The sequence below is a fragment of the Miscanthus floridulus genome, chromosome 7 (genome assembly GCF_019320115.1).
Source record: "Miscanthus floridulus cultivar M001 chromosome 7, ASM1932011v1, whole genome shotgun sequence".
In the NCBI taxonomy this organism is placed as follows: Eukaryota; Viridiplantae; Streptophyta; class Magnoliopsida; order Poales; family Poaceae; genus Miscanthus; species Miscanthus floridulus.
Window position 1 is genome coordinate 71,867,926 of NC_089586.1, and position 24,864 is coordinate 71,892,789.

A 24,864-nucleotide genomic window follows, 5' to 3' on the forward strand; every position below is an offset into this window, starting at 1 on the left:
ACAAACTAGACATAGGGACATTTTACTCAAACCAGTATAAACCTCATATCCTCTTAGCACACCATCCGAGCCAGACACGTAATATTAAAAATTTATTTGTCGATAACAACTCGAAACACCGACACATGGCGGGGTGGCTCCGAAGAGACAAAATTTAGGGGATTTTATTTTACCACAAGGCTAGGAGTAGAAATTACATCTAACAATTTCTCTTCTGGATACTGTCCGGGAACAGACACTGCCAATTTCGAGTTCACACCACTGCAGCCTCCTCCAGCCTCCATCGCTGCACGGGGAACCCTAGCATATACACAACTTAAAAAATCCAACTGACATCTTAACCAACGTGCTGGTCATACATAGTTAAAAGAGAAACAATACAAAAAACGTATTGCAACCCGATGCCTGAAATCTTCTCTGAGATTGTCACATATGGCTTACCACAAATGCTCTATATTCCAATCTGCCCTATTCGCTTGAACTTATTAGCATGATACAGTGTTTTTCTCTCACAACAAAACAGCATACTTTTCAGCCGTAGAAACCATCGGCCGAACAGCTTGGTCACAAGTCACCACCGTATATGAACTAAACAGCCATGCAGAATATCGTGAATACTTGAAAAATTGAATGTGCAATGCCAAAATAGTTCCTATTCTAGTGTACCTAATAAGGATAATAAAGGCGCAAACCCTAAAATCATATCTTACAAACAGGTACAGAGAGTTCAGCCTAGGAATCCAACTCCAACCAGAATAAACCTTGGTAAAAAAATGGCATAGAATGAAGGTGGAGGTCCTCATTTCTCTTCCCAGGCAGCATTTTTTTTATGCCAGCCTTTTTAAGAAAGCTCAACTCACCAATTTGATGTTGGCATCTCCAGGAGGTCCCTACACTTGACTCCTCCATATTATCTACCTCATATCCATGACTTAAAACTTGCACCACTATGTAATGGAAAGGCCGAAAATGATATTGACAAAGAATATTCGAGGGCGCATCTTGTACTGATTGAAGGCATCATGTACTAACTAATTGTCTGAGTTTCTCTTGTCCTCATATATGTCATGAATTGCCCTGGTATCTCAGCAAGAAGTGACTGAAGTGTAGATACCCCAGTGCCTGCAAATAAGGATGCGCCAATTATAAGACCGCTTGTTCCAGCAAAGATGCAGAATGTGGGATTATATATGAAAATAATACATGTGGCTATATATGCAAACAGTTCCTGTTGTTTTATACTGACTAAAAAGAATAATCTATTGCCTCTGAACCAAAATTAAGTCAATTTAGTATGTTTGTCCTAAGTGAAATATCTTTAGCTTCGGCCATCAAAAACCTAAAAATCATATAGATCAACACCACAAGTTGATGTGACTAGATTCATCATCAAAAATACTATTTGAAACAATATATTATTAGTCAAAGTACCATATTGGAGATTATCAGATATCGATTCAATACTCCACTTACATTTGGAATCAGAGGGAGTACTTTATATTAAACTCAAATCATCTATTTTTCATCTTTTCAGGGAGGAAACTGAAAAAGAAAAGAGAGATTGAATTCTGTGCTATATGCATACCGTGCATATCCTTCATGGGGGCAAACTGCATCATATCCCTTGATGCAACCCTCCCGGTTGAGCTTTCCAGTTTCTCTCCTTTATTTGGATCTAGAAACTACACAACACAAAATTTAATATCAAACTATGTTGACACCATTTATCTTATGCTTATTTATCTTATGCTTAAACATCAGAAACCAAATCTTGTTACTATCACTCGATATATAAAGTACATGGGTGCTGATTCTATGAAACTGAGGAAGTAACAGCTAGAGAGAAGTAGAACTGGAAAAAAAATGAAACATTGAATCATTAACTTCTATTCCTGGAGCTCCAATAGTTGCTGGGAAGGAAATTTTTTATATCCCATGTTCCTACAGCGCTGCATCTATGCAGCCAATAACATTTCAATTTTATATCCCAATGAAAATACTAATAACAAATGAATTATAAAACTGTAACAACTTATCTGGTTCTTACATTACCTCCATTTCCTTGAAATCAGCCCCTCCAACTCCAACAACAACGATGGATATAGGAAAATCTGATGCCTTTATGATGGCATCAATAGTCTCTTGAAAATCAGTCACCACGCCATCCTGGAAAATAGTTTGATGTCTAAGAAGAAAAACATGAACAATATTTTTTGATGATGTTTTCAGTTATACATACAGTGACTATTAACAAAATGAAGTATTTCTGTTGATTGTCAGCAAGAGATTGGCTAGCTATCGCCATGGCGGTGCTTATCAACTGACCAAAGAGGGTAGGACCAGCCAATGATACATTACGAAGAGCACTGATATAAGCTGACATAATTCCTTGTATTCCATCAACCTGAGGAAGTGTGATAAGATCAGTTTATGAGTAAATAGCTCCAATGAGAATAAGAATCCTCCAGAACATGAAATGTGCTTTACTTTGTGTTCGAGAAATGTCTTTTACTATTACGAAATAAATATAGCAGCCAATCTACTGTCGAAGTCAGCTTTTGAGAAGCGACATTTGAAATTATTCTGGAGAAAACAAGCATTTGAATAACAACAACAACAACAACAAAGCCTTCTAGTCCCAAACAAGTTGGGGTAGGCTAGAGTTGAAACCCAACATGTAGCAAAAAAAAAAAATATAATACCTCAGGTTGATAAGCGCTGCCATTCAAGTTGAAACAATGAGAACAAGGACCGTCGATAGGTCTTGCTCCAAAGCCCCAAGCGGGGAAACGCTTCGCTGGGTCATAATATTGTAGAACATCACCAACTTCCAGTATTACCTTCCACAAAACAGAAACAGAAGAATTCAAAATCAGTATATGTTCAGAACCTCAAAAGGCCATCACTCATCAGAACATAAGAATAAATGGGTAATCAATCAGTGGCTCACCTTCTGATATACATTTGGCCGACCTGAGGGGTCAATATAATGCAAAGAATCTGGAAGCCGTGGATTTCCATTTGAAGCTAGAACGGATAAACATCAACAATAACATATTAAGCATGAGTTCATGAATCATGACTAGAAACAGTAATGAGGAAAGGACAATTTGCACTACCATGTCTGTTGCATACCTGTGAAATCTACGCCTACCATAAAATTCAGCTGGCACCCAACAGAAATATAATCTAGGAAAGTATGCCTGTTGCTCTCAACATATTTCTCTACATATAGCTGACTCTTCAATACCTGCATATCAGAATGAAAAACAATATACACAATGCAACAGTTGAAGACATTCCAAAGTAAAAAAAATTACCTCCTTACTGTGACATTCATGTGCATTGCTGGCAGGAACAAAGAAATTTTCACCATTCTTCTTATGGCACATATTTTCCATTTCTGCGACTGACTTGACTATCTTGCTGTCGAATTACAAAGGGTATCTAATCAGAAAACAAATTGGAATTCAAGTATTAATGGCCCAGGCTCTAAGGCACCATGGAACATACTTATGAACACACTAAAATGGAAAAGAAGCAAATAGCAAACAGATATATCAAGTACAGGCAGTGAAATGAGTTAAACAGAGGACAATTACCCGACTAGGTCATGTTTGCCATTGCTACTGAAGTTAAAGCACTCTATAATTAGAGGGTTCTCCTGCAACACAATATAACCGTAATGACTAGATTAAAAAAATATTTCATCAATAGCCAACAAAAGTCATCGATTTGGATCTCACATGACACGCAATAGTTGGCGCTTACACAATCGAAGGCATGGTGTTGCCTAGGAGTGTAAGGGTTAAATATAGTCAGATAATAGATGGTTTTTATAGCAAACATCAACAAAAGTACAAATGTAAAAAGGAAGAAGATAGTCTCATGCCTTACTTCCGATCTGTTGCAGATTCAGAATCACTGGCCTCCACCTAGGATTGAGATCATTCTTTCTTACTTCTGTCTTGCAAATTGGAACAGGCATTCCACTATCTGATATTCCAGATATTAGCAAGAAAGTATCCTGTCACAAAGCATGCTTAGAAATCAGGATGGTATGCAACACAAGCGAACAAGAAGGTAGGCTGTCAGAATGGTGAAATATGACACGAGAAAAAGAAGATAGGCATAGCCAAACAGCAATCGCAAATATGTACCAAGGAAAAAGGAACGGAAGACCTAAAAACATAAGACCGTAAGCTTACACTCTTTGTTAGAAGATCCTTGATTTCAAGATCCGAACAGCGGAATATCATCTCCATTATTGCTTTTGAACCTGAACTTTCCTCAGCCTGAACAGTTAGCTCACCAAATTTATTAGGATTCAGCAAGTTATGATCAGAGACACCAAGCTTCAGAGTCAGCAGTCTGTCCCGTTTGGTGATAACCTGCAAACACAGTCTTTGTCTTCAACGAAGTAAAAAAATAGTATTAATCTAAAATTAGGATGGTCTTGAAACATTTTAACATTAAGAAATTCTGGAATCGCAACAATCTTTCAGGTGATGCAACATGCAAGTACTGCCTTGCAGTTGTTTTTTTCTCGAAAAACGCAGGAGAGCTGCGCTTCATTATATTAAGAACCCTTTACACCACACACCACACACCACAGTTTGACCGATTACATTTGCGCCCGTGAACTAGCTATCGAGGCGACCAGACAGCTAACCATCAGGGAGTGGGGCAGTCAGGAAGGACAGCCCCCGAGCACCTGCCATGCACCATAACCAGCACAGACGTAGACACAGCTACCAATGCCTCGTACGTGGCAGACATGTTCCCTTGATGTCGCTCGCCATAGATCTGCGGAGCGGAGCTGGCGCTGCACATGCCGCTACCGCTTTCACCTCTGCCTAGACACCTCCCATTCCCCGCCTATGCCTCTTCCCTCTATGGAGCTGTGCACCGCCGTCACCTCGACCTGACAGCTCCCAACCCCGCCTGAAATTTTTCCCTCTGTGGAGCTGCGCCCGCCGCCGATGCCTCTCCGCCTCCGCCCGGCCACCTCCTGTTACCTGCAGTGCCTCTTCCCCTCTTCCCTCTTCCCTCTGGATCACATCGCCCATTCCGCCTCCATGCGCGCTACCAGCGATTGCTGTTCCTTCCCCTTTTGTGTGGGTGAGTCCACCATCTCTTCTCACTTTCCCAGTCTCCTCATGTGCTGATTCATACATTCCTCTGATTCTCCTTGATTAAAAGTCCTCTAATTCTCCTTTGTTAAAAGTTACTATTTTGGGGGCGAAGTTTTGTAAAGTGGTGACTGTTCATGTTCTTTTTTAAAATATATATATAGTATAGTACAGCAAGGAAAGCCCCCACTATAAGATTTTATTAATAAAAAGAAAAGAAGTTGTACAAGGGACTATTCATGTTCTTGAACAACTGCAAGTTGAAATTGCTGCTGGCAGGTCAGTTCCTAGAGATATTTCACTTCCGAAAGAGAGCAATGAGAAGAGGAGGATGTTTCAGCTATTGAATCTAGCTTCAATTTAGAAGTCCATAGCTTACTTGATGAACTGATAGCTATTTTTAAATTTTTTTATATCAGCATATCCCTGTATCCATGTTTTGGGAGAAATGAAGGGCGTATTTGGTTGCCCTGCTGCCCCAGCCTGCATGACCGGAGCCGTATAAAGATGCCTGAGCAGTCTGTTTGGTTGCTTGTATGCGCTATCTAGCTTGCACGAGTGGATGCAATTTCATGGGCGGATGCAGGATGCAGGATGAAGATTGCGGACCCACACGTCAGTCTCACAGGACAGACAGGCTGCATCCGCTCATGCAGTCAACCAAACATCATCTCAGCTTTCTTGCATCCGCTCATGCAACTTCACCAAACACATTCTTTTCTGAAATACGGTTCCACCCAGCCTGCGTCCGCTCGTGCAGGATATACGATGCAATCCCAATCTGGCAACCAAACACACCCGAAGCATCAGAGTATCACCGTATAGCGTACCAGTATCCGTATCCACGTACTCGGGCATCATAGATTTGAATTGTGAAAGCAAACAAATAAAAATGGATGGAAGTTTGACTTCACAGGTTCAGCTTCAGAGCTTACCTGCTATTTATTGATCACTAAAAATCACCACATGACTCCACACTAGCCAAGTTGCACAGTAGGCAAACATGACAAATATTAGAATGCACATGCATTATGCACTGTCGTAGTGCCTTCTAGTCTCTTTACATTGTTCTTTCCCCTTCCCTTTTTTGTTAAACTATTTGAAGTTCTGTTCATATTACGACAGAAAAATTGTTCTCACTAGAAAATAAAGTATTTTAAAGTCTTCACCAAAGTCAATATAACCAGAAAAAAAAACATAATAATTCCATTAGCCAATACCTCTGACAAAAGACAGGTAGCCTCTCCAAGAAACTCTTGCTCCTCCAGTTTAAGCATCTGCATTGTAGAGCAGATTAGCGTATGAATTGCAAAGCAGCTGCAAAAATCAATACGAATGTATGCTTAATGGATCAAATCATGCTTCAAACAGGCAGGAACTCCCAGTTCTCAAGCGTCAAGACCAAGAATATGCGTTTGATTCTTTTCTGTTTGGAAATTCTACGAAGGGCCAAATGGGCCAGAGAGGCCCGAGACCCAGCCCTGGCCGGCGCCAGGGACTCCTCCCGCGCGGCATGGGGGCGCGTGGCCAGGGGGGTGGGCCACCATCGCCCCATCAAATCCACGAATATCCGGGAGATCCAAAATAAAGGAAAGTTAAGAATAAAAATAGGGAAAATAATTAGAGATTTGTTTAGGAAATCAAATTGAGATTTATTAGGAAATAAAATAGTTTTGCTTGTAAAAGGAGAGTCCAAATCTATAAGGACTCTTCTTATAGTTTCTTGGAGGGTAAGTCAGATTGCTTAGGGTTCAAGTCTCCCAAGACTATAAATAGAGGGGCGATGTAACCTTTCAATCTTAAGCAAGGAATAGAACCTTTCCCCTTTACCTCTTCCTCTCTCTCTCTCTCTCTGCAGCGCCGTCCCCTCTCCTCTCATGCCACCACCTGCCCTAGCCCCCGCCCCCCACCCCCCCAGCATCCCCATGCTGCCGCTCCCTGCCCTAGCCGCCCCTCAACCGATCACCCCCGAGCAGGACCGTGACAAATACTAGACATTTTAAGATAAAAATAGGTGTATATTATATATTTGAAATAACTAAATACTTTTTAAGCACGAAACAAACCAAATCTAAATGTGGCATATAAGGTATAAAAGTATCAGTGAAAAATAAAAATAAAAATATCTGAATCTGATTCTACATAATTCCATTTTGAACCCAAGTAAAACAGTAAATAGATCACAAGGTCCTGAAGATTAAAACATGCCAGCTTTTTTCAGCTTGGAACATGCCAATTAACAGTATCAAGCGTGCTTGACCATTAGCAATTAGCAGCCTCAGTGGCCGAAGCAAATACTTCATCCCAAAATATAAGATATGGTTTGACTTCAAGAGTCTTTAAGATCATAATTTGACCACTAATTTCTCTTATAACATATTATTCATGGAAACAAAGTTTGATTATTAGAAAGTATTCTAAATACAAATCCAATGCAGGCCCATCCCTGTAGGTGTGTGTGAGGCATGTGTGAGTTGACCGCACAGGCCCCCCAATCTTCTTTGCTACGACCCAATAGCACATCAGGCTTACCCTCTACTCCTTGACCCAATTTCTAGAGCTGCAACATGCAAGCCCATCCGTGCATATGATAGGACTAGTCAACCACAGAATAAGTACAAGCTTGTTTATTGTTTGATATATGATGTATATCCCTAAATTTTGTTCTTTTCATCTTTTGTATACATGTGCATCGATTGGTCAAGACGTCTAGTGTTCCAAGATCCAAGTCATGTCTTTTGCAAATCGGTCTAGAAATTATGAATCAGGTTACCAAAAGCTTTTCTAAATTGAAGTTATTGAAGTCATACTTGCATTCTAGAATGAATCAACAAAGGATTAATGATTTGCACAATAGCGCTTGAGAGTGACATATTGGAGAAGATTAATTATGAGTAACAGAGACCTCCAGATGCACCGGTGCGTAGTGGAATCCTAAGTCAGGATAGTAACGTGAAGAGAGGCAGAGGAAGACCGAAGTTGACTTGGGTAGAGGCAATAAAAGGAGACTTGAAAGGATGGAATATACCCAAAGACTTAGCCTTAGATAGGAGTGCTTGGAAGACAGCTATTCACGTGCCTGAACATTAATTGCTTCTGATGGGTTTCAACTCTAGCTTGTTTGGGACTTAAAGGCTTTGTTGTTGTTATTGTTGTATATAATTGAAGAGAATTTCATTTCAACAAACTCCAAAAGAATGTTGTTCAAGTAAAGATTATGCAACCAAGGGTTGAATAGGTACAATTCTTGATATATCCCATTGCAATGTAATACATTTTCATCCATATATTATTATATCATTCTCTTTTACAGTTTGCTAGCCTGCTAGGCCCCATTTTAGACTTCAGCACTGGGTCCCGATTTATGCCAAGACGGCCCAGATCCAATGTAACCACTTTTATATCACAAACTTTTCATATTGTTAGACTAATTGTGGGTCAAATATCACTTAGTTTAAATCTTAAAATGTGTGCACACCATGTATTTTGGATAGAGGGAGTACAACAGAAGAAGTAATACAGAATTGCAACAGTAGTCACCTTTTCACTGACATCATGGAACTGCTGCTGGATGTCAAAGACCTGAAACCTGCAAATAAAATTATCAGTTAATGCAATAAGATAATTAAGAGGCAACACGTTAAAGCAATAAGATAGGCAACAACCACTCTTAACGAATATATAAGATACAACATTGGAGAAGTTTAAAGTATACATTGACAGAATCTTACACCAATGGCTGAAGAACCTCAAACTGGTACTGCACACTGATTTTGGTCGTCCAAAATGGGTTCAATGAATTTAAAATTACTTCACTACGCCCAATTTCTTCAAGTGCCCCATCTCTCCTTTTGGAATACACAACCACCATGGGATTACTCTGAGGGAAAAGAGAGAGCCATTAACAAAGGGAGGCAACATAAGAACTCGACAAATATTCAGAGGTAACATGGATGCAGAGAGAAAGGTAGCTGCAGCTATTTTCCTTGAAGCATTGAGCAAGGAAAGGTGCTAGAAAGGAAACAAAATCTATCAACTCAAAGTGCCAGTTCTATGACGTATTTCGAAATTCACTTTCAATAAAGGCCTTGGAAACAACGATGAAATTGGAGCTTGAGAAGGGGTGGTACATGTGAGGAAGCTATAGAAGGTGGAAGCAGAAAAAGGGAAGACTTTGGTAGTAACTAGTTGTGTGTATGGTAGAACAAGTGAGGAAGTGGGTGTATAGGACATGGCACCCGCCTGTGACTGCAAGTGTGTCAAGCTTAGTGATGAGAAGAAAGAGAGGGAAGGGAAAAGAGAAAAAGGAAGGGTTTAACTTCTCTCTAGAGTGTGTTTAGAGTCTGCGGGTTTGTAAGGGTTCTCCCCTTTTTATCTTAATATAATGATACGCAACTCTCCTGCATGTTTGAGAAAAAAAAAGGAAGGGTAAAAGGTAGAGCTGACAGCTGACCCAGTGTATACTGCTGTGAGAATATGACTGGGCAGCCACATAGGACAAAACCAGGTGATTAGGCACAGAATTAATGTGCACTGGCTTTAAGATTTGTGGGATGCAAATTAAATGATAGTAAGAGTCCCAGGGGAACTAAAGTGGATTTCTTCCTTATAGTTTTTATTGTCTTGCTTTAACATTGGGAGCATAAGAATATGCCACAAAATTTGGTGATATAGGTAAAATAGTAAATGGTAAAGTATCATCTGAAACACGAGCTAGCTTCTCAAGTTTCTATTACAAGTTTACTGGGACATAATCAAATGTTAACCAAACAGAATTAAATCGTGCATAGAGTCCTTAAAAATAAATGACTTCATCATAAGAATGTTCTTGCCAGTACCAACCTATACTTATGCAGCATATTAAGGTGCCATTTGGATGATCCGGGATTCTAAAATCTGGATTATCTAGCATGAAGGTGATTCTGAGATTTTGAAAAATTGTGTGATAAGACTTTGAGAAATTGCCTTACTATCTCCACCATTTGGATGGCGTACAGATTTTTCAGAATCCCAATAACCTATTCAAATGGGGCTATGTTACAATAGCTGATTAACACTGTGCACTATGAGATAAGGAAGTCTATTGTTTCTGTTATAATTAGCCTGCTACTTCCTTTTTAAGCTTTGCATTCTTAGAAATTAATGATAACTGCTCAATTAAACACTTTAGGCTTTTAAACAAAAAAGATGATTCAACATGCACTAACAAATCCATTCAATAGTGACATGACAGGGCAGTATATATAGATTCCAGTGAAGATACGGAGCAGAATTTAACACAATAAGTAGTTCTTTTGCTTGTCTTTTTAAAGGAGATGCAAGGAAATGAAAAATAGCAAGTCACAAATGCAAGAGGTGCAACAAGGAGCATACCTTGGGAAAATATTCTTGATCACCCAAATTTGATGCTGAGAGAGATAACTGCAACATGTTATACTGGCAGAATCAAAATACTACACAACTAAACAAGCCTGATCAATTCAGTAACTAAAATTCTACTACTACAAATGACAGATGACGCAATAGAATCAAAGTAACACATGACATAAAATCACATATATGACCACAGTCCTCACATGGAGCAAAATTGGAGTACCAAACCCTTAGGAATCAGTACCACATAACACTAAAACAGCAATATGAAATGCCCAGGTACCCAAATCAAATAATTCCAAGTAACTGTACCTCAGAACATAGCATTAATGAAGAAGTTGCTACGGTCATACTGCTTAATTACAGCTTAAAGCATGCTACTCACAAAATCAGCAAAGAGCCGCAGACTAGATACCCAAAACAGGTTGTGAACAAATCAATAGAGATATCATAAAACATATGACTCAACCATCATAACCATCTTCAATCACAGCTTAATGGCAACACAAAAGCCACTGACCACAATCAGCAGAATTGTTGGAAAAGCACCAAACCAGTGGCCAGCGTAGTCAAATCAGCCTAGTGCCCAATCATCACAGCATATATGTCCTCAGCCTGTTCGGTTGGCTGGTTCGTATCGTTGCTGGTTCGTGAAGAAGTACTGCTGGCTTGTTTGTGTGAGAGAAAAATACTGTTCCGGCTGGAAATTTACGATCATTTACGACAAGCCACAGCCAAACGAACAGGCTGCCCTCCCTCCTAATAATAAGTGCACTTCTAGTTCTATCATTTAAATTTTTCCCCACAATAAATGGACTTAACCACCTAGCACTAGAACGCTTGGCTACTTTCTCTATTTCAAAAGTGCAACTATTGTATGTTGTGACAACTTTTGACAGGGGTACCAATGTCATTTCGTAAAAACACTAATCTGCAAAGAATCTTAGAAGCCCATTTATAGCAGGACGAGGGAATAACGTAGTAACATGAGTACATGACAGTGTCCTATCCCAGCCTAAGCCCACGGGTCATTTTCCGGCGCTGCCACTTTTAGATCGCGTGAACCAAATGGTAACACATCGAATCCTCACAGAAAGGGTAATCCGCAGCCTAAAAGGCGTGACGGGGGACCAGATAGCTAGTAGTATCAGCCGAAAATACTGAGAATTCCCATCACTCCAATCACAAACAAACTAGTCCCCGCTACCCCCGGTGTGTCCTCCGCGAACGCCACAAAACCACAGCACCGATCCGCAAACAAGCAAAGGGACAACACGCGGTGGGGCCGACCGGCCGAGCCGTCGCCAGAGCCGGGCGAAATGCCGGTGCCCGAGCTGCTGGCTGCTGGCGCCCGCGCCGCGTACCACTGACCCAACGCTGGAGATAGGTAGAACCTTGAGGATGCTGGGGGGCTCCGTACCTCTATCTGCGTGGACGCGCCGGCGCCACGGGAGCGGAGGAAGCGGTCGGCCGCGGCGGAGGCTGCGGAGGCGGCTTTGGCGGCGGCGGCGCCGACGTGGTGAGCGCCGGCGTGGCTCACCTCGTCGGAGCAGCAGTTCCCCATAGCCGGAGGGACCGTCCGCCCGTCAGCCGCTCGCCGGCGAGGAGGGTGAGATCTCAGATATCGGATGGGAGCGAGCGCGTGGGGATGGGAGTTGCCGCAAGCAGCCAGAGCCAGCAAAGAGCAGCAAGTGGAGTCGTGAGACGACACGGAGACTTGGACCCAACCCACGCAGCAGCACAGTGCGCGCAGAAAGGCAGAAACTGGGTGGGGCCGGCACGGGGAAACGTGGCGGAATTTACGGCTTTGTCCCTGGAACGGCTGGAGTGAGTTTGACTCTGGCCCGTTGCCCTTGTCTTTTGTTGGATGTAGAGTAAAATTAGTTCACTCTGCAGGATCAACTCTAGCAGGACCTTTATTTGAACCTCCGTAGCCAAGGTGCTGTTCTTTTCTCATAGGACCAGAGACTAAAACAGAAAATAAACTTTAGTCTTTAACCCCGTTTGGTTTCAGGAACTAGAGAAGACTAAAGGATATTAAAGCTGCTGAACAAAGACCCTTGAGGGGTAAGGGACTGAGAGGGTGGGGACCGGTGAGAAGTATGGGGTGTCAATTTAGCCCCATACAATAAGCCTCGTTCCAAGGGACTTATGTCTTTTAGTCTCTCGTTCCTGTTTTAGTCTCTCCTGTTTGGTTAAAAGGGAGTAGAAGGGATTAAAATTTAGTCTCTAGTCCCTATTCCCATGGAAACAGACATGCCCTAAATATGGGTGCCTAGTCCAAAAACGTAGACCTGCTTAAGCCCCAATTTGTGGTGGGCACCCAAATTCACCCTTCAGACCCCATTCGTGTGGGACACTGGGGCTCACGCCTCGGCCCCATCCGGCCCATGCTACAGTCCCCCCCGCGCGAGCGCAGCTGCCTGCCTCCACCTCCACCTCCACCTCCACCTCCATCGCGCCGCCCTCCACTCTGGGCTCCGACAAGTGCCAATCCTCCCCTCCCGACGAGCGTGAGTCCCCTCCCCTGCCCGGCGCGAGTGTTCCAGCGTGGCCTCGCCCTAGCTCGACACGGCCCGACGGCACGGCCACCTACCGGTACGGCGTGCCCTCGCCGGTGCTTCCCGACGTTCCTGCTCCGCCTCTTGCGATCCGCTCGACCTCTTGCACTCCCCCACGCCCGACAAGCTGCGGGCGCAATGTCGCGGATCTGGCGCTGCTCGCCACTTCCCCTCTACCCCATGTGTATAGCTCAGTAGATAGAGCGTGAGGATGATGAACGAGTCCCTTTCATCAGTGTTTACCTAAATAGATTTGGGGGCCTAAATTTGGGTGTTGCTGATGGAGTGAAAGAAAAAATTAGGCCAGCAAAAATAGTAGAGAGCACCCAAATCAAAAATAGGGGCTCTGATTTGGGTGTCACTGGAGTTGCTACGATCATGTCATTACGGCTTTCATTTCAATATAAATATACATCTCATATTATATTTATTTGGCATCATGAATATTAGTGTTTTAAATAAATAAATAAATATATATATATATATTTAAATTTGAAGCTAATAGACACCTTAAAATACAAAAATTAAGACGAAGGGGCAAGTAATATCTAATTTTTAAAATTGTATATTTAAATCTATAAAGTTACTAAGTCATATTAGTATCTAAAATTATTGTTATTTACAGTAAAGCACATGTAGAGCCCACATGTCCCTTTCTCGATCTTCTAGTGTCTTTGTTAATAGATGGTGGTTGTTACTTGGAGGCACTTGACCTCTCGTGCGACCTTAAGAATGGAGAAGGGTGGCCCTAGCAAGGAGACGGGAGGGAGAGAGCATGTGGGCTCTACCTGTCAGGTGCATAGTTTGCAGCCATGTATACGGTTTATCAAGAATAACACTAATTTGAACATAATGTCAAACTTGTCAATACCATTTTGATTGCTATTTCAGTTTGCTCATTGGAATGAAACGTTTCGGTACCAACGATATCGATGTACCATCATAATATTGATAAATAGAATAATTACAGGTAACAATAACACAAACAAATATGAAGTGACATTTATACATCATAACTTTAATAAGCCGGTAACGCTGACTATATGACTATTAGTGGGCAAAAAAAAGGCCATACATATCTCAAGGGATGTGCGGTGGATGGAAGGCAATAAGCTAAAGACACTGGCTTCCTTTTTTCATTAAGGGCTACTTTGGCAGCAGAGGAGAATTTTCCCCGGGAAAATAGCCCTATGGATGGAAATTTTTGTGCTTCTCATTCCCGCCTCTTCCCAGGGCAGGTAGCAACGCGTGGGGGTAGTTTCCGTGTTGCCATTTGGCAACAGGGTGTCCAGCGCAGGGAAATTAAATAAGGACAGCGTACGTGTCCAGTGTCCAGTCTTGCAGCCAAGCCAAAGTACGTTTTCACGATCGAAAATACACAGATTTTTTTACTGGAAATACTTCAGCCAAAGTACATGCAACAAAATTGAAAACAATGTCTTAGAAAATCAAGAAAAGTCATAATTTTTTTGAACAATATAAGGAAATCACCACAAATCAATGCCAACCACAACATTTTCATGCACATATTGCATGAAAAATCACAAGACCAAATTTTTTTGACATAGTCCAATACATAGAAAATTTAATTCAAGTGGCAAATTCAACTTAGCTAATCCATTCGTCACCAAATCATAGATCATCTCCATCCAGATATCCAAGACATATGAAAAAATAAATTACGGTTTAATTCCTTTTCATAAGCTTCTCATAGGCACTACAGCTGCATTCTTCTGACATACCTAAAGTAAACACAAGAAAACACGTTAGCAGCTAGAGACATACCTAGAGTAAACTAATCTAGTGCGGTTAGGATACATCAATTTGAACCAAGGGTAAACTACATGGCATGCCACAGCAAGCAAATTACAGATATGGAAAAGCTGCCTGTACATGTGTGCTTGCAGGTTTGCAAAAGCAAACTAAATCTTATAATTTGGCTAACCTGCATGTAACTCAATCAAATAGGAATGACTGCTACTGGGAAGACAACAACCTAATAATTCATAAATGTGCAAACAACCATTATTTAATGATATCAATGGGTTAGCTAACTTATTGTATTTATATTTATAACAAAGGCAAACAACAAGCCTACAAATTCCTATCTAGTGAACTTACTGCAGAGTTCAATTCACTTTCAAGTGGAGAAGTTAGAAGGACTTAAATGCAGATACATGGAACAATGCAACTAAACACTCATTACACAGCCGATCGACTATACTTACACACCATCAGTATTAGTATCAGGGAAATATGCATAAAAGCTCAACAAGATATTTGTGGCACCAAGAATCCTTGCCAATAATGTTTAAGCATTTTCCTGAGGACCTAAACACTCATTACACTGTGGGATGAAAACGGAACGGAAATATTCTGAACCGACCGCTTTCGTTTTCTATATTATGATACCGTTTTCTATATTATGATACCATTTCCGAATTTCATCAAACATAAAAAATTGTCAGTTTCAATTGGTTTCACAACCATTTTCAACCATTTTTTGTACTCTTTAATTGCTAAAATGTAGAAATATCCCGAACCGACCGCTTTCGTTTTCTATATTGTAATTCCGTTTTCGACTGTTTCCGACCGTTTTCATCCTCAGCCTATCAACTGTACTGAACTAGGAGGACTTACGAAAGAAGTTTTATGGCCTCGCAAATTGAATAGGCGCTCGATTAAACAATTCAGTCCTGTCAAACCAATAAATCAGGCGCTCCTCTGTCTAATCGAATGGACTTACGGGATAAAATGCACCCAAGACGATATGTAGCCCAATAGGACATAATGTAGCAATACCACAATTTTTAGACATGAGGTAAGGTTGTGCATCATCCGCGAAAGTAGAGCATAAGCGATTAACGCCTATACCTCGCTAGAGACTGATATAAGCTGCAACGCGCAAGGTACAATACTGAGGCTAATAAAATATATTTATAGGAAAATAAGATTGCAAATCGCAAGTTCGCAACAGCTAAACAACAGAACATGGGGTGAATATTTCTTGAGAGACTAGCAGCAAGCATAAAAATTATAGAGGTGTCAAAAGCCTGAGCACAGGGCATGGGGTGATGTCCCTGGATCCATCGAGAAAAATAAAAACGACAAGCAAGCATCCAGACCTAAGGAAATGCTCTAATCCTTTGACAACTAGTACTAAATTAGAGATGCCATCATGGAGACGGTTGGGAGAAGAAAAGTTGGAAACGAAAGCAACATGCCCCCGAGTACTGATGGCATACAGCATTGGCAAGTGCAAGCTGTTGTACAATTGTGTAGTCATCAGTTTCATATGGCTCAAGGTTATCTATCCCTATGAACAAATTTTATGTACACGACATCCGAAAAGTGTAATATGAGTCATGCCTTGTGAATTTTTAAGATCCCTCAAGATAGGGGATCAGACATGCAATCCTCTTGAAAGGAGAGGAGCCTGATAAGGTTAGCGGTGGTCGTTGCCTAATCAAATGGCTCCTGGCCAGTGATCTGCAAGCCCAAGGGAAGAAGTGGTTTGGGCATCTTATATTTATAGCATTATTTTTATAAACAAAAGAGGCTACTTGCAAATAAGATCGGAAACACAGCTCAGACACTGACCAATCTACCAATGTGTGCTCAACCCTCCCTGTAGGAAAGGTCTTAGGAAAGCTATCATCATGACAACCTGACAAGGACTGAGCTATGCTTTCATAGCAGGAAAATAGAATCTCAATTTAGCAACACATAGCTAACCTAACAACAGCAATCCAAGTTCTGTAGAGAACATAAGCAAGGACAAATGACAAATTCTAGTCTCACACTAATAAAAAAATTTGACCTAACCAGTGCAATATACTGTGCTCACAACGATGGAAATACCTGCATATAATGACTGCAGCTGCATTTTTCTTCTCAATTCAAACATTGCCTCCACCAACATTGCCTCTACAGATAGCACTGCAAGTAAGCACAAGGAAAAGCATTAGCAGCTAAGACATACCAAAGTAAACTAATCCAGTGGCAGCTAAGCATTATTACCTAATCTGCTGTTTGAGCCAAATCAAGCGAACATTTTTGTTTTTCATTTTCATGAATACCTCCCTATCTATCTCAGATTTGAAGATATTCATAGCATACGCCTTCTCCACATTAGTAAGTTCCATTGCATCTACTTCATCGAGACACTTGTCGACTGAAAATGATTCGTCTTGTTTCTTCTTTTCATTGAGTGCTTCCATTGTTTTACTTGTTTGCATCTTCTTAAACTGCACAAAGCCATCAATAGCAGCACCAATGTGACTTTGCTTATGCTTTCTCCCACCACTCGTTCCTTGCATAGAATCTTGATTGGAAGGTGCAGACTGAGCTTTATTGTGTGCACTTGAGACGTCTAGCCCATCAAAAGTAGCACCTGGACTTGTGCTATCAGACACTGCAACAGGAGCAATTGGAGCAGTTGGAGCAGCCAGAGCAGCAATAGGAACAAGAGGAGCAGGCTGCAAGTGCTCAGTTGATGTGAAGTTTAGATCTCCTATAGCAACACTTCCTATGCAAAAAAAGGAAGAGTTACTACTTTTACTAGAAACTGATGGGTGGGCGAAAAATGAGTTGGTTGTTTCTGAGGTAATAACCCCTCCTACTACTGGAACTAGACGAAGGAGAAAGAAGTCCTTGGTATGGGAGCACTTCACTATTGAAGCTGTCGTGGGTAGGGCCACAAGGGCTTGCTGTAAGCTCTGCAAGCAAACCTTTGCTTATAGCTCTGGTTCAAAGATTGCTGGGACTAGTCATCGCAAGAGGCACATCACCTTGGGCTCTTGTCCTAAGATAAAGAATCAAGAGCAGAGGCTGGCACTGCCTTCAACTGGAGGGACTGACAATGATGGTGAGGGAACTATAGAGCGGCCAACCAAGAGACGCTATAGATATACTGGTTATGCAAATGCTGATCTAACACTATAGTTTATGATTTGCTAAACTATAGACCTTGGGGTTGTGCTCTTGCCCTGTATTTAGTTCTCATATTTTTTTTAATGGAAAACATGTTAGGCTTGTTTGGATGATCTAACATGTGCTCGCATAATTATTCTGTTTTACTTACAGCTGATGTGGTTGCAAGCTTCAGGCTGCAAAGAATGATTTCTGAGCTTTGTGGAAATAAATCACACCTTGAGTATGATATTTGAAGAGATTGGCATCAACAATTCTGTGGTATGTTCTACTTCACTTGTCCATAGTGATTGTCTTTGAGTTGGTGTAATTATTGGCTCCTCCTGTTACTCTAGGTATCTGTACTTTCATTGGAGCCAACTAGGGAATCAAACTGGACTACTGTGACTTTTGGACTCTGGCCCTATCCTACTAATTTCACCTTATCACCAATAGAGTTAAGCATACTGAGTTAAGCATACCTCCACAAACTACTTTTGTTCCTTAGAAGCCTGATGGCTTATTTAATTTCTTGTTGAACTTTCCCATTGATGTGGTACTAGACAAACTGAGTGAATTGAAGGCCCAGATGAAATCTGGATTATTTCTTAACAAACATGAGGTTTGTGCTGCTCAAGTTCCAGTTCATTTGTTTAAAGCATTACTGAAGAATCAGTTCCCATCTCATGACTGGAGAATTTTTTTTTAAATTATTTCAGTTGGTCAATCCAAATCGGTTTTATTTGTTAATGACCATTTTGACCCATAAACTAGCTATGCTGCTGAAATATGTGGTGCATTATAGAGCCAAAAATGAATACAAGTCTGCATGGCCATAACAGTTTAGCAAATCATAAACTAATGTAAACTATCAAGTTAGATGGTGCTTTACTCTCAAGTAGAACAATAAGGCTACATAACCTTAGAGAGAAGTTTCAAATAACATACCAGCATACAATGACGTACAGTCTTCATATAAAGGAAACGGCTTCTTCTGGAACCTAGCCATTTTTCCATTATCCTATTTAATACCAAGACAACAGCATAGTTAGTACTTGCAACCAGAATATGGCAACAATTTTTTGGTTCAGTGAAAAAATCTTACATTGATCAGTTTCTTTCATTTTTCCGGTTCCGCAATGACCATGGCCAATGAGTCATTCCAACCAACACCACTATCCTTTAATGCTACATGTATCGCCTTCCAGCTGCCCTTTAGCTCCTTTTCCTTCTCTTGTAGCTGCTACTTTGTGAAGCATGCTAAAGGATACATTTGGGTAAACTTCTCTGAGATACTTCTCCAACCCTCTCCACTCCATCCATTCTGACCCCTGAACAAGGGGATGTTCATATGGTCCCTCATAATGTCAACAAGCCCTTTCTCATATCTAGAGTTCCATGTAGCCCTTGCCTTCGATATTGCTGCAAGAAATAATTACATAAATACATAGCTCATAAAATATTATAGAATCTATTGGAGAATTTATTATAGAATGTTGCATCACACAGAAAATGCATAACTCATAACATATTATAGAATGTATTGGAGAATTTATTACATAATGTTGCATCACATAATGTATTACAGAAATACATAACTCATAACTCATAAATTACATTCCAAACACTACTATCATACACATTGTAGGCAGCCCACATCTGATGGACTATCTGGTCTCATAGGGTATTTCCATGGTTTGATTCCATCTCACTTGGGTAGTTAGTGTCTCCCTCTGGCATGTCGACATAATTTGATGGGTTGATATTATCAGGTAGGATGTCTAGCCACTCTTCACTCCCATTCAACCCTCTAATGATGTTGTGAAACATAGCAGCAACTGCTAGAATCATAACTTGAGATTCAATTGGGTAATGTGTCCCCACTTTCAGAATTGGAAACCGCTTTTTGAGAACCCCAAAGGCCCTCTCAATGTGATTTCGAAGAATCGCATGCCGATGATTAAACAATTCCTTGTAGTTGGCATATGCATTTCCCCTCTGGCCACGTCTCCTAAACTCACTGAGATGATACTTAACTCCTCGGTAGGGAGCAAGGAATGATGGTGTGTTTGCATATCCACCGTCTACAAGATAGAATTTGCCTGCTGACACAGTAAATCCCTTGCCAAGAGCAGACCGCAACACTCCTGCATCAGATGCGGATCCTTCCCAACCAGATGAGATGAAAGTGAACTTCAAGTCGAAGTCACAGGCAAACATAACATTCTGCGATAGTGTCCCCTTCCTATTTCTATAGGGACTGGCCTTGTCTTGTCCAATTATGATTGGGACATGCGTACCATCGATAGCACCGATGTAGTTCTGCAGGTAAGAAAATTTACTAAATATTTGGATTGTATTTAGGAATGGTATTAAGGAAAGTGTACTGTATGTATTAACCGACCTGAAAGAATGGCATAAATCTAGGGTCACATATAATCTTCATGTGTGTGTGGCTTGGATTTGGAAGTCTGATGAATTTTTGGCTTAATGTTGGAATGATATTGAAGACATCATATATTTTCCTATGCACTGTCTCACCACTATGTTGAAACTCCTTCTTTAGCCTCTCTGTGCTTGCATTATGAGAGAGCATGAACATAAAAATACCAAGTTGCTCCTCAATCTTCATACCATGTGTGTCACGCAGCAAGTTCTCGGCCCTGAGAAAGTTTGCTATAGTTCTAAATATTTCAGCCTCCATCCTAAATTCTTCCTTGCACCAATTCTCGTGTCCTTCGAGGATCTCTTTAACCTTTTTAGCACCAGGAAGAGAAGAGGTATGCTCAGGTGTTTTCTCTTCATCGAGAAAGGGCATTACAGCAAGGAGAAGAACAAAGAATAGCTCCTCATCTTCTTCTTCCTCTTCCAACAAAAAATTCCTAGCAAGCTCTTCCCAAGAAGCCATCTAGTGTTACATATATGAAATTATATTATTACATATATTACCAATTCAAATCAACTAGAGAAAAGGAGAGCACTCAAAGTAGAGAAAACAAGTATTAGAAGGGTAGATTCAAAGTATTAAAAGTCTAAAAAAGTTGAGAAAACAAGTATTAAAAGTAGAGAAAACAAGTATTAAAAGTCTAAAAAGTCAGAAGTACCTAATCATTTTCTATAACATTCTACAGCTGCACCTAATCATATTTATAACACTCTACATCAGCACCTAATCATCCAGGCAGCACTTACATCAGCACCTACTCATCCAGGCATGTATGCAAATTTGTTTGATTTTAAGCTTTGTTTCACTCGAATTCTGTATTAGGACTAAATCACTTGAACTTTGTTTTTGTGTTGCATTTGTATAATTTGTCCCCGTAAATTGCTTGAGTTTTTGGAGGGGGTAGATCACCCGAGTTCTAAATAGACAGATCCTATTTTATTTATAATTTGTTGGAAGAAAGTATATAAATGAAAATAGCTTGGGTGATCAAGTGGACATCGATGCCGGAAAACTGCATGGTGGCGGATACTTCAGTACAATTTCAAACAAGAAGCAATTTTCATACCGGAACAGAGTTAGAGACGAATGAACATGATAATCATGAAGAGGGCAAAAAAAGTAGCAGATTGCATGCACCATCTTGGTGGATTGACCACGCATATCTTCATACCAGTGACAGTATGCCCTTAGCAAGATCAGAAAAAAGGCACAACACAGAAAACTTATATAGCCAGATCAAGGTTCACACACACAATGATTTGACACATTTGAGATATGCACCTATATATCATATATTGATGATTGTGTATGCATTAGATTGCCCACAAAGAGTCAATCAAAGAAGTGATTTAAACAATGATATCGATCACTGAGTTTTTATTTAGATATCTAGCCAATTTCAAGAACTGGTGCTAAAATTCCAATAGAAAAAAACCATCATGCATGGTGCACATGAGATTGCAGCAAATTAAAGCTTTCAATTTTATTTATGATCTTACTTGAGAATAAATGTTGCTAAAACATAAAAAAATCATACATCATCATCAATATATAATCAAATACCATAAATGATGAACATATAAAAGTTTGTTGTATGGTATTAGCATCTAGGATACAGATATAAGCAAAGCTTGTAATTTCATACTAGTGCAGATCGCGAATACACAGGTGGGGACACAGTTCCAGAACTTTGTTGAATCTCACACGACTGGTGATGGTGTGGACACGGATGAAGTCGATCTAGTGGCTGAGGTTGCAACCGTAGTAATCTAAAGCGATGTCATGTTTTGTGGTATGTCACGCCCTGTGCCGCTATTGCCGAGACCGAGATTGTAGCAGCGGGCGATGGCGGCACTGGTTTGGAGTGTGATTGCTGCTTGGGAAATTTGCCTCGGCCAGGGATAGTTGCCACACGTCCGATTGTAGAATTTTGGGGCTACAATTGTTTACCTGGACCATACATGCTTGACAGGCCACAATCAAAACAGGCCCTAAATGCATTTAGATCCTACTAGTATTTGGTAGTGTTGCCATGTAAAACTGGCAAGACGTTCCTTGAAAAAAAGAAACAAAAAACTAATAAGACTTGAGAATTATGGGGAATTAGATTTGACTTGTTTCCCATTTTTCGAAATAAGTGCTGGTTTTGATAAATTTGTCAAATTATATACTGGACTTCACAATTGCATAGCTCTCTTTGAGACGATCGAATGCATATATGAAACACACAATTTCCAGCCTAGATTGTGTTACACCATTTGAAGATTCAAGCATGAGGAAACTATCTAGGATGGCTTTGACTATGTAATACAAGTTAGGAGTTGTATTTTGGCACAAAATGTATAGCAGTTTCAACTTCTAACGAGGCAATCAGGGTGTTAATAGAGGAAACCCCATGCATGCACAACATCGCTGAGCACATCCAAGTCGCAGGCACTGCTGATTAAGGCAGTTCTTTAACCATCAGACAAAACATGATATTCTCAGCATGCTACTACAAGCACATCCAATGAGTAAAAGGTACACATCCACATCATAGAAGCTCAAACTTGGGAGGGACAAGGAGGAGGGAGGAAGGACTCACTGGATCTTGGGACGAGGCAAGGCGGCCAGGTGGGGGCAGTCATGAAGCAGTGGAGATTGAGCCGGTGCGGTCCGGTCGGCGGGCGGCGGCGGCACTGGATCAGCTTCATGTAGCCGGGCATTGAGGTGGCGGCGGCAGCCCTAGGATCTACAAGAAAGAGAAGAGAGGATGAGACCCAAAACCCTAGCGTTCACAGAGATGTTGAGGCATGCTCACCGTTGGCGTGAGCCGAAGCGATGAGAAGGCCGAGGGGCGGCAACGATGGGATGCCGAGGTGGCAGAGGCCAGATGCTGGGGTGGCGGCGGCCTCGTGCCTAGGCAGCCTTGCAAGTCGCGAGTGAGCGAGTGACGAGTTGGGGAAACCCTCCCAGCCTTCGGAGTAGTGGATTCCTTCCGCGCGGAAAAGGAGGGGAAGCGGGCTTCGACCCCGGCATGGATGGGCTTCCAAAGTGCACGACAGATTGTCCCAGGGTAGATTGGCTCATGGGTTTTTGGCCCAGGGAAATCACAGGGATCCCTCTGGGTTCCCCTGTTGCCAAAGTAGGCCTAAGGGGGAAACTCAGGAAAGAATTAGAAAGCTTCCTATTGTGGCCTTACCCATTGCATGTGGCTCCACACACACCGTGCAGGCATAGGTGTTAGTGGTTCTAAAAATACCTTTCCAGCATCAACAACTGTGCTAAGAGTATGTGGTACAAGGAAGTCTGCAAGCATTGGGGTGGCAATACCGATATCAATGGAGTCAAAAAATGCTTGGCATTGACCAGAATTGGTCAGAATTGTGCTGGTGTGAGATTTTATCTCATGTTGTGCTAGTCTATGTGGCAATACGAGGCATTTTGGTTGTTCTGATTATGAGCTTATAGTCCTCTCAGGTAAGTGCTTTCGGTGGTTAATGACAACTTTGTTGTGTGAATAACATGTGTGTTTTGGAGAAACATGTTTGATGTTAGGTCACAAAACATGAAGATGAAAATGTTCTCAAATGATGATGACAAAAAAATTAAGGATAAGCTAGCATGTGTGGCTAACATATGCTTTGGATAATTAAGTGTAACATTAGGCCACCATACATGAAGGTGAAGACAACCTTAAGAGTTGATAACAAGACAATAAAGGACTCAAGATTGAAGATAAAAATCAATCAAGAGTCAAGCAAAACAGTAGAGGACAAGGGCATAGATCTCAAAAGAGTCAAGTATTGCAAGTGAGGACTTAGGATTGAAGACCTTTCAAGAGTTAGGCATCGTAAATAAGGATATGAATGTGAGAAGCTCGACCAAATATTTAGTGTGCATGATGGTGCATTCTTGGTAAACAAATGGTTTAGGAAGCTTGGGTATGTAGTATGGAATCCAAAAAAACAAGTTTCACTTTGATAGAGTTCATATGGAGAAATTAGAAATGAAACTAAACACCTTGAGAAAAATGAACACACCCGACAATTTAAAATTTGGGTTTATTACCACTAGAAAAGTATAAACTACTCTAGCAAAATGTGCACTTAAGGTTCTTCTAGTGTGCTCTAACTTATCCTTAACCCACAAAGAGTTTTGCAACCTAGAGTCAATCCTATTAACTAGCCTAAATCTAATATAGGAAGGTAAATGACACATAAGCAAAGTACAAGCGGAAGATATAAATATGAGAAGTAAAGGGATAGTGATAGAGAGAGCACACATTTGGACACATGACGATATATATATCATGGTACCAGTTGCCAAATCACAACCCTTACTACACATCCGAGTTCCACCGAGGTATGCTCCTAGTCACCAAGTCTCTTCTGGTCATGGTGTTAAATTCGCCATACAAGGCCTCAAGGCTAATATGTGTGTCACGTAGTCCCACCACTAC

The 24,864-nt window shown here is 41.0% G+C and overlaps 2 protein-coding genes and 1 pseudogene across 3 annotated transcripts; all 3 read right to left on the reverse strand.

The window, feature by feature from the left end:
- Positions 1 to 273: 273 nt before the first annotated feature.
- LOC136467078 (protein BONZAI 1-like) lies at positions 274 to 12,201 on the reverse strand. 2 transcript variants are annotated; one of them, XM_066465625.1, is made up of 16 exons: positions 11,926 to 12,201; positions 10,506 to 10,553; positions 8,864 to 9,012; positions 8,673 to 8,721; positions 6,353 to 6,409; positions 4,209 to 4,391; positions 3,893 to 4,027; positions 3,603 to 3,664; positions 3,321 to 3,426; positions 3,136 to 3,250; positions 2,951 to 3,027; positions 2,703 to 2,840; positions 2,240 to 2,404; positions 2,053 to 2,166; positions 1,586 to 1,682; positions 274 to 1,122 (listed from the first exon to the last, which is right to left on the reverse strand). In XM_066465625.1, exons 1-16 carry the CDS (start codon positions 12,067 to 12,069, stop codon positions 1,028 to 1,030), a joined length of 1,734 nt encoding a protein of 577 aa, XP_066321722.1. In that variant the 5' UTR covers positions 12,070 to 12,201; the 3' UTR covers positions 274 to 1,027. The 2 variants fall into 2 exon arrangements, 1 of the variants encoding a protein (XP_066321722.1); XR_010761532.1 differs by having other exon boundaries at positions 1,071 to 1,122; positions 2,048 to 2,166.
- Positions 12,202 to 16,935: 4,734 nt separating this feature from the next.
- Positions 16,936 to 19,587, reverse strand: LOC136463414 (uncharacterized; annotated as a pseudogene).
- A 67-nt stretch (positions 19,588 to 19,654) lies between these two features.
- Positions 19,655 to 20,885, reverse strand: LOC136463415 (uncharacterized). The gene is made up of 2 exons (XM_066462415.1): positions 20,382 to 20,885; positions 19,655 to 20,299 (listed from the first exon to the last, which is right to left on the reverse strand). Exons 1-2 carry the CDS (start codon positions 20,883 to 20,885, stop codon positions 19,655 to 19,657), a joined length of 1,149 nt encoding a protein of 382 aa, XP_066318512.1.
- Between the last annotated feature and the right edge of the window lie 3,979 nt (positions 20,886 to 24,864).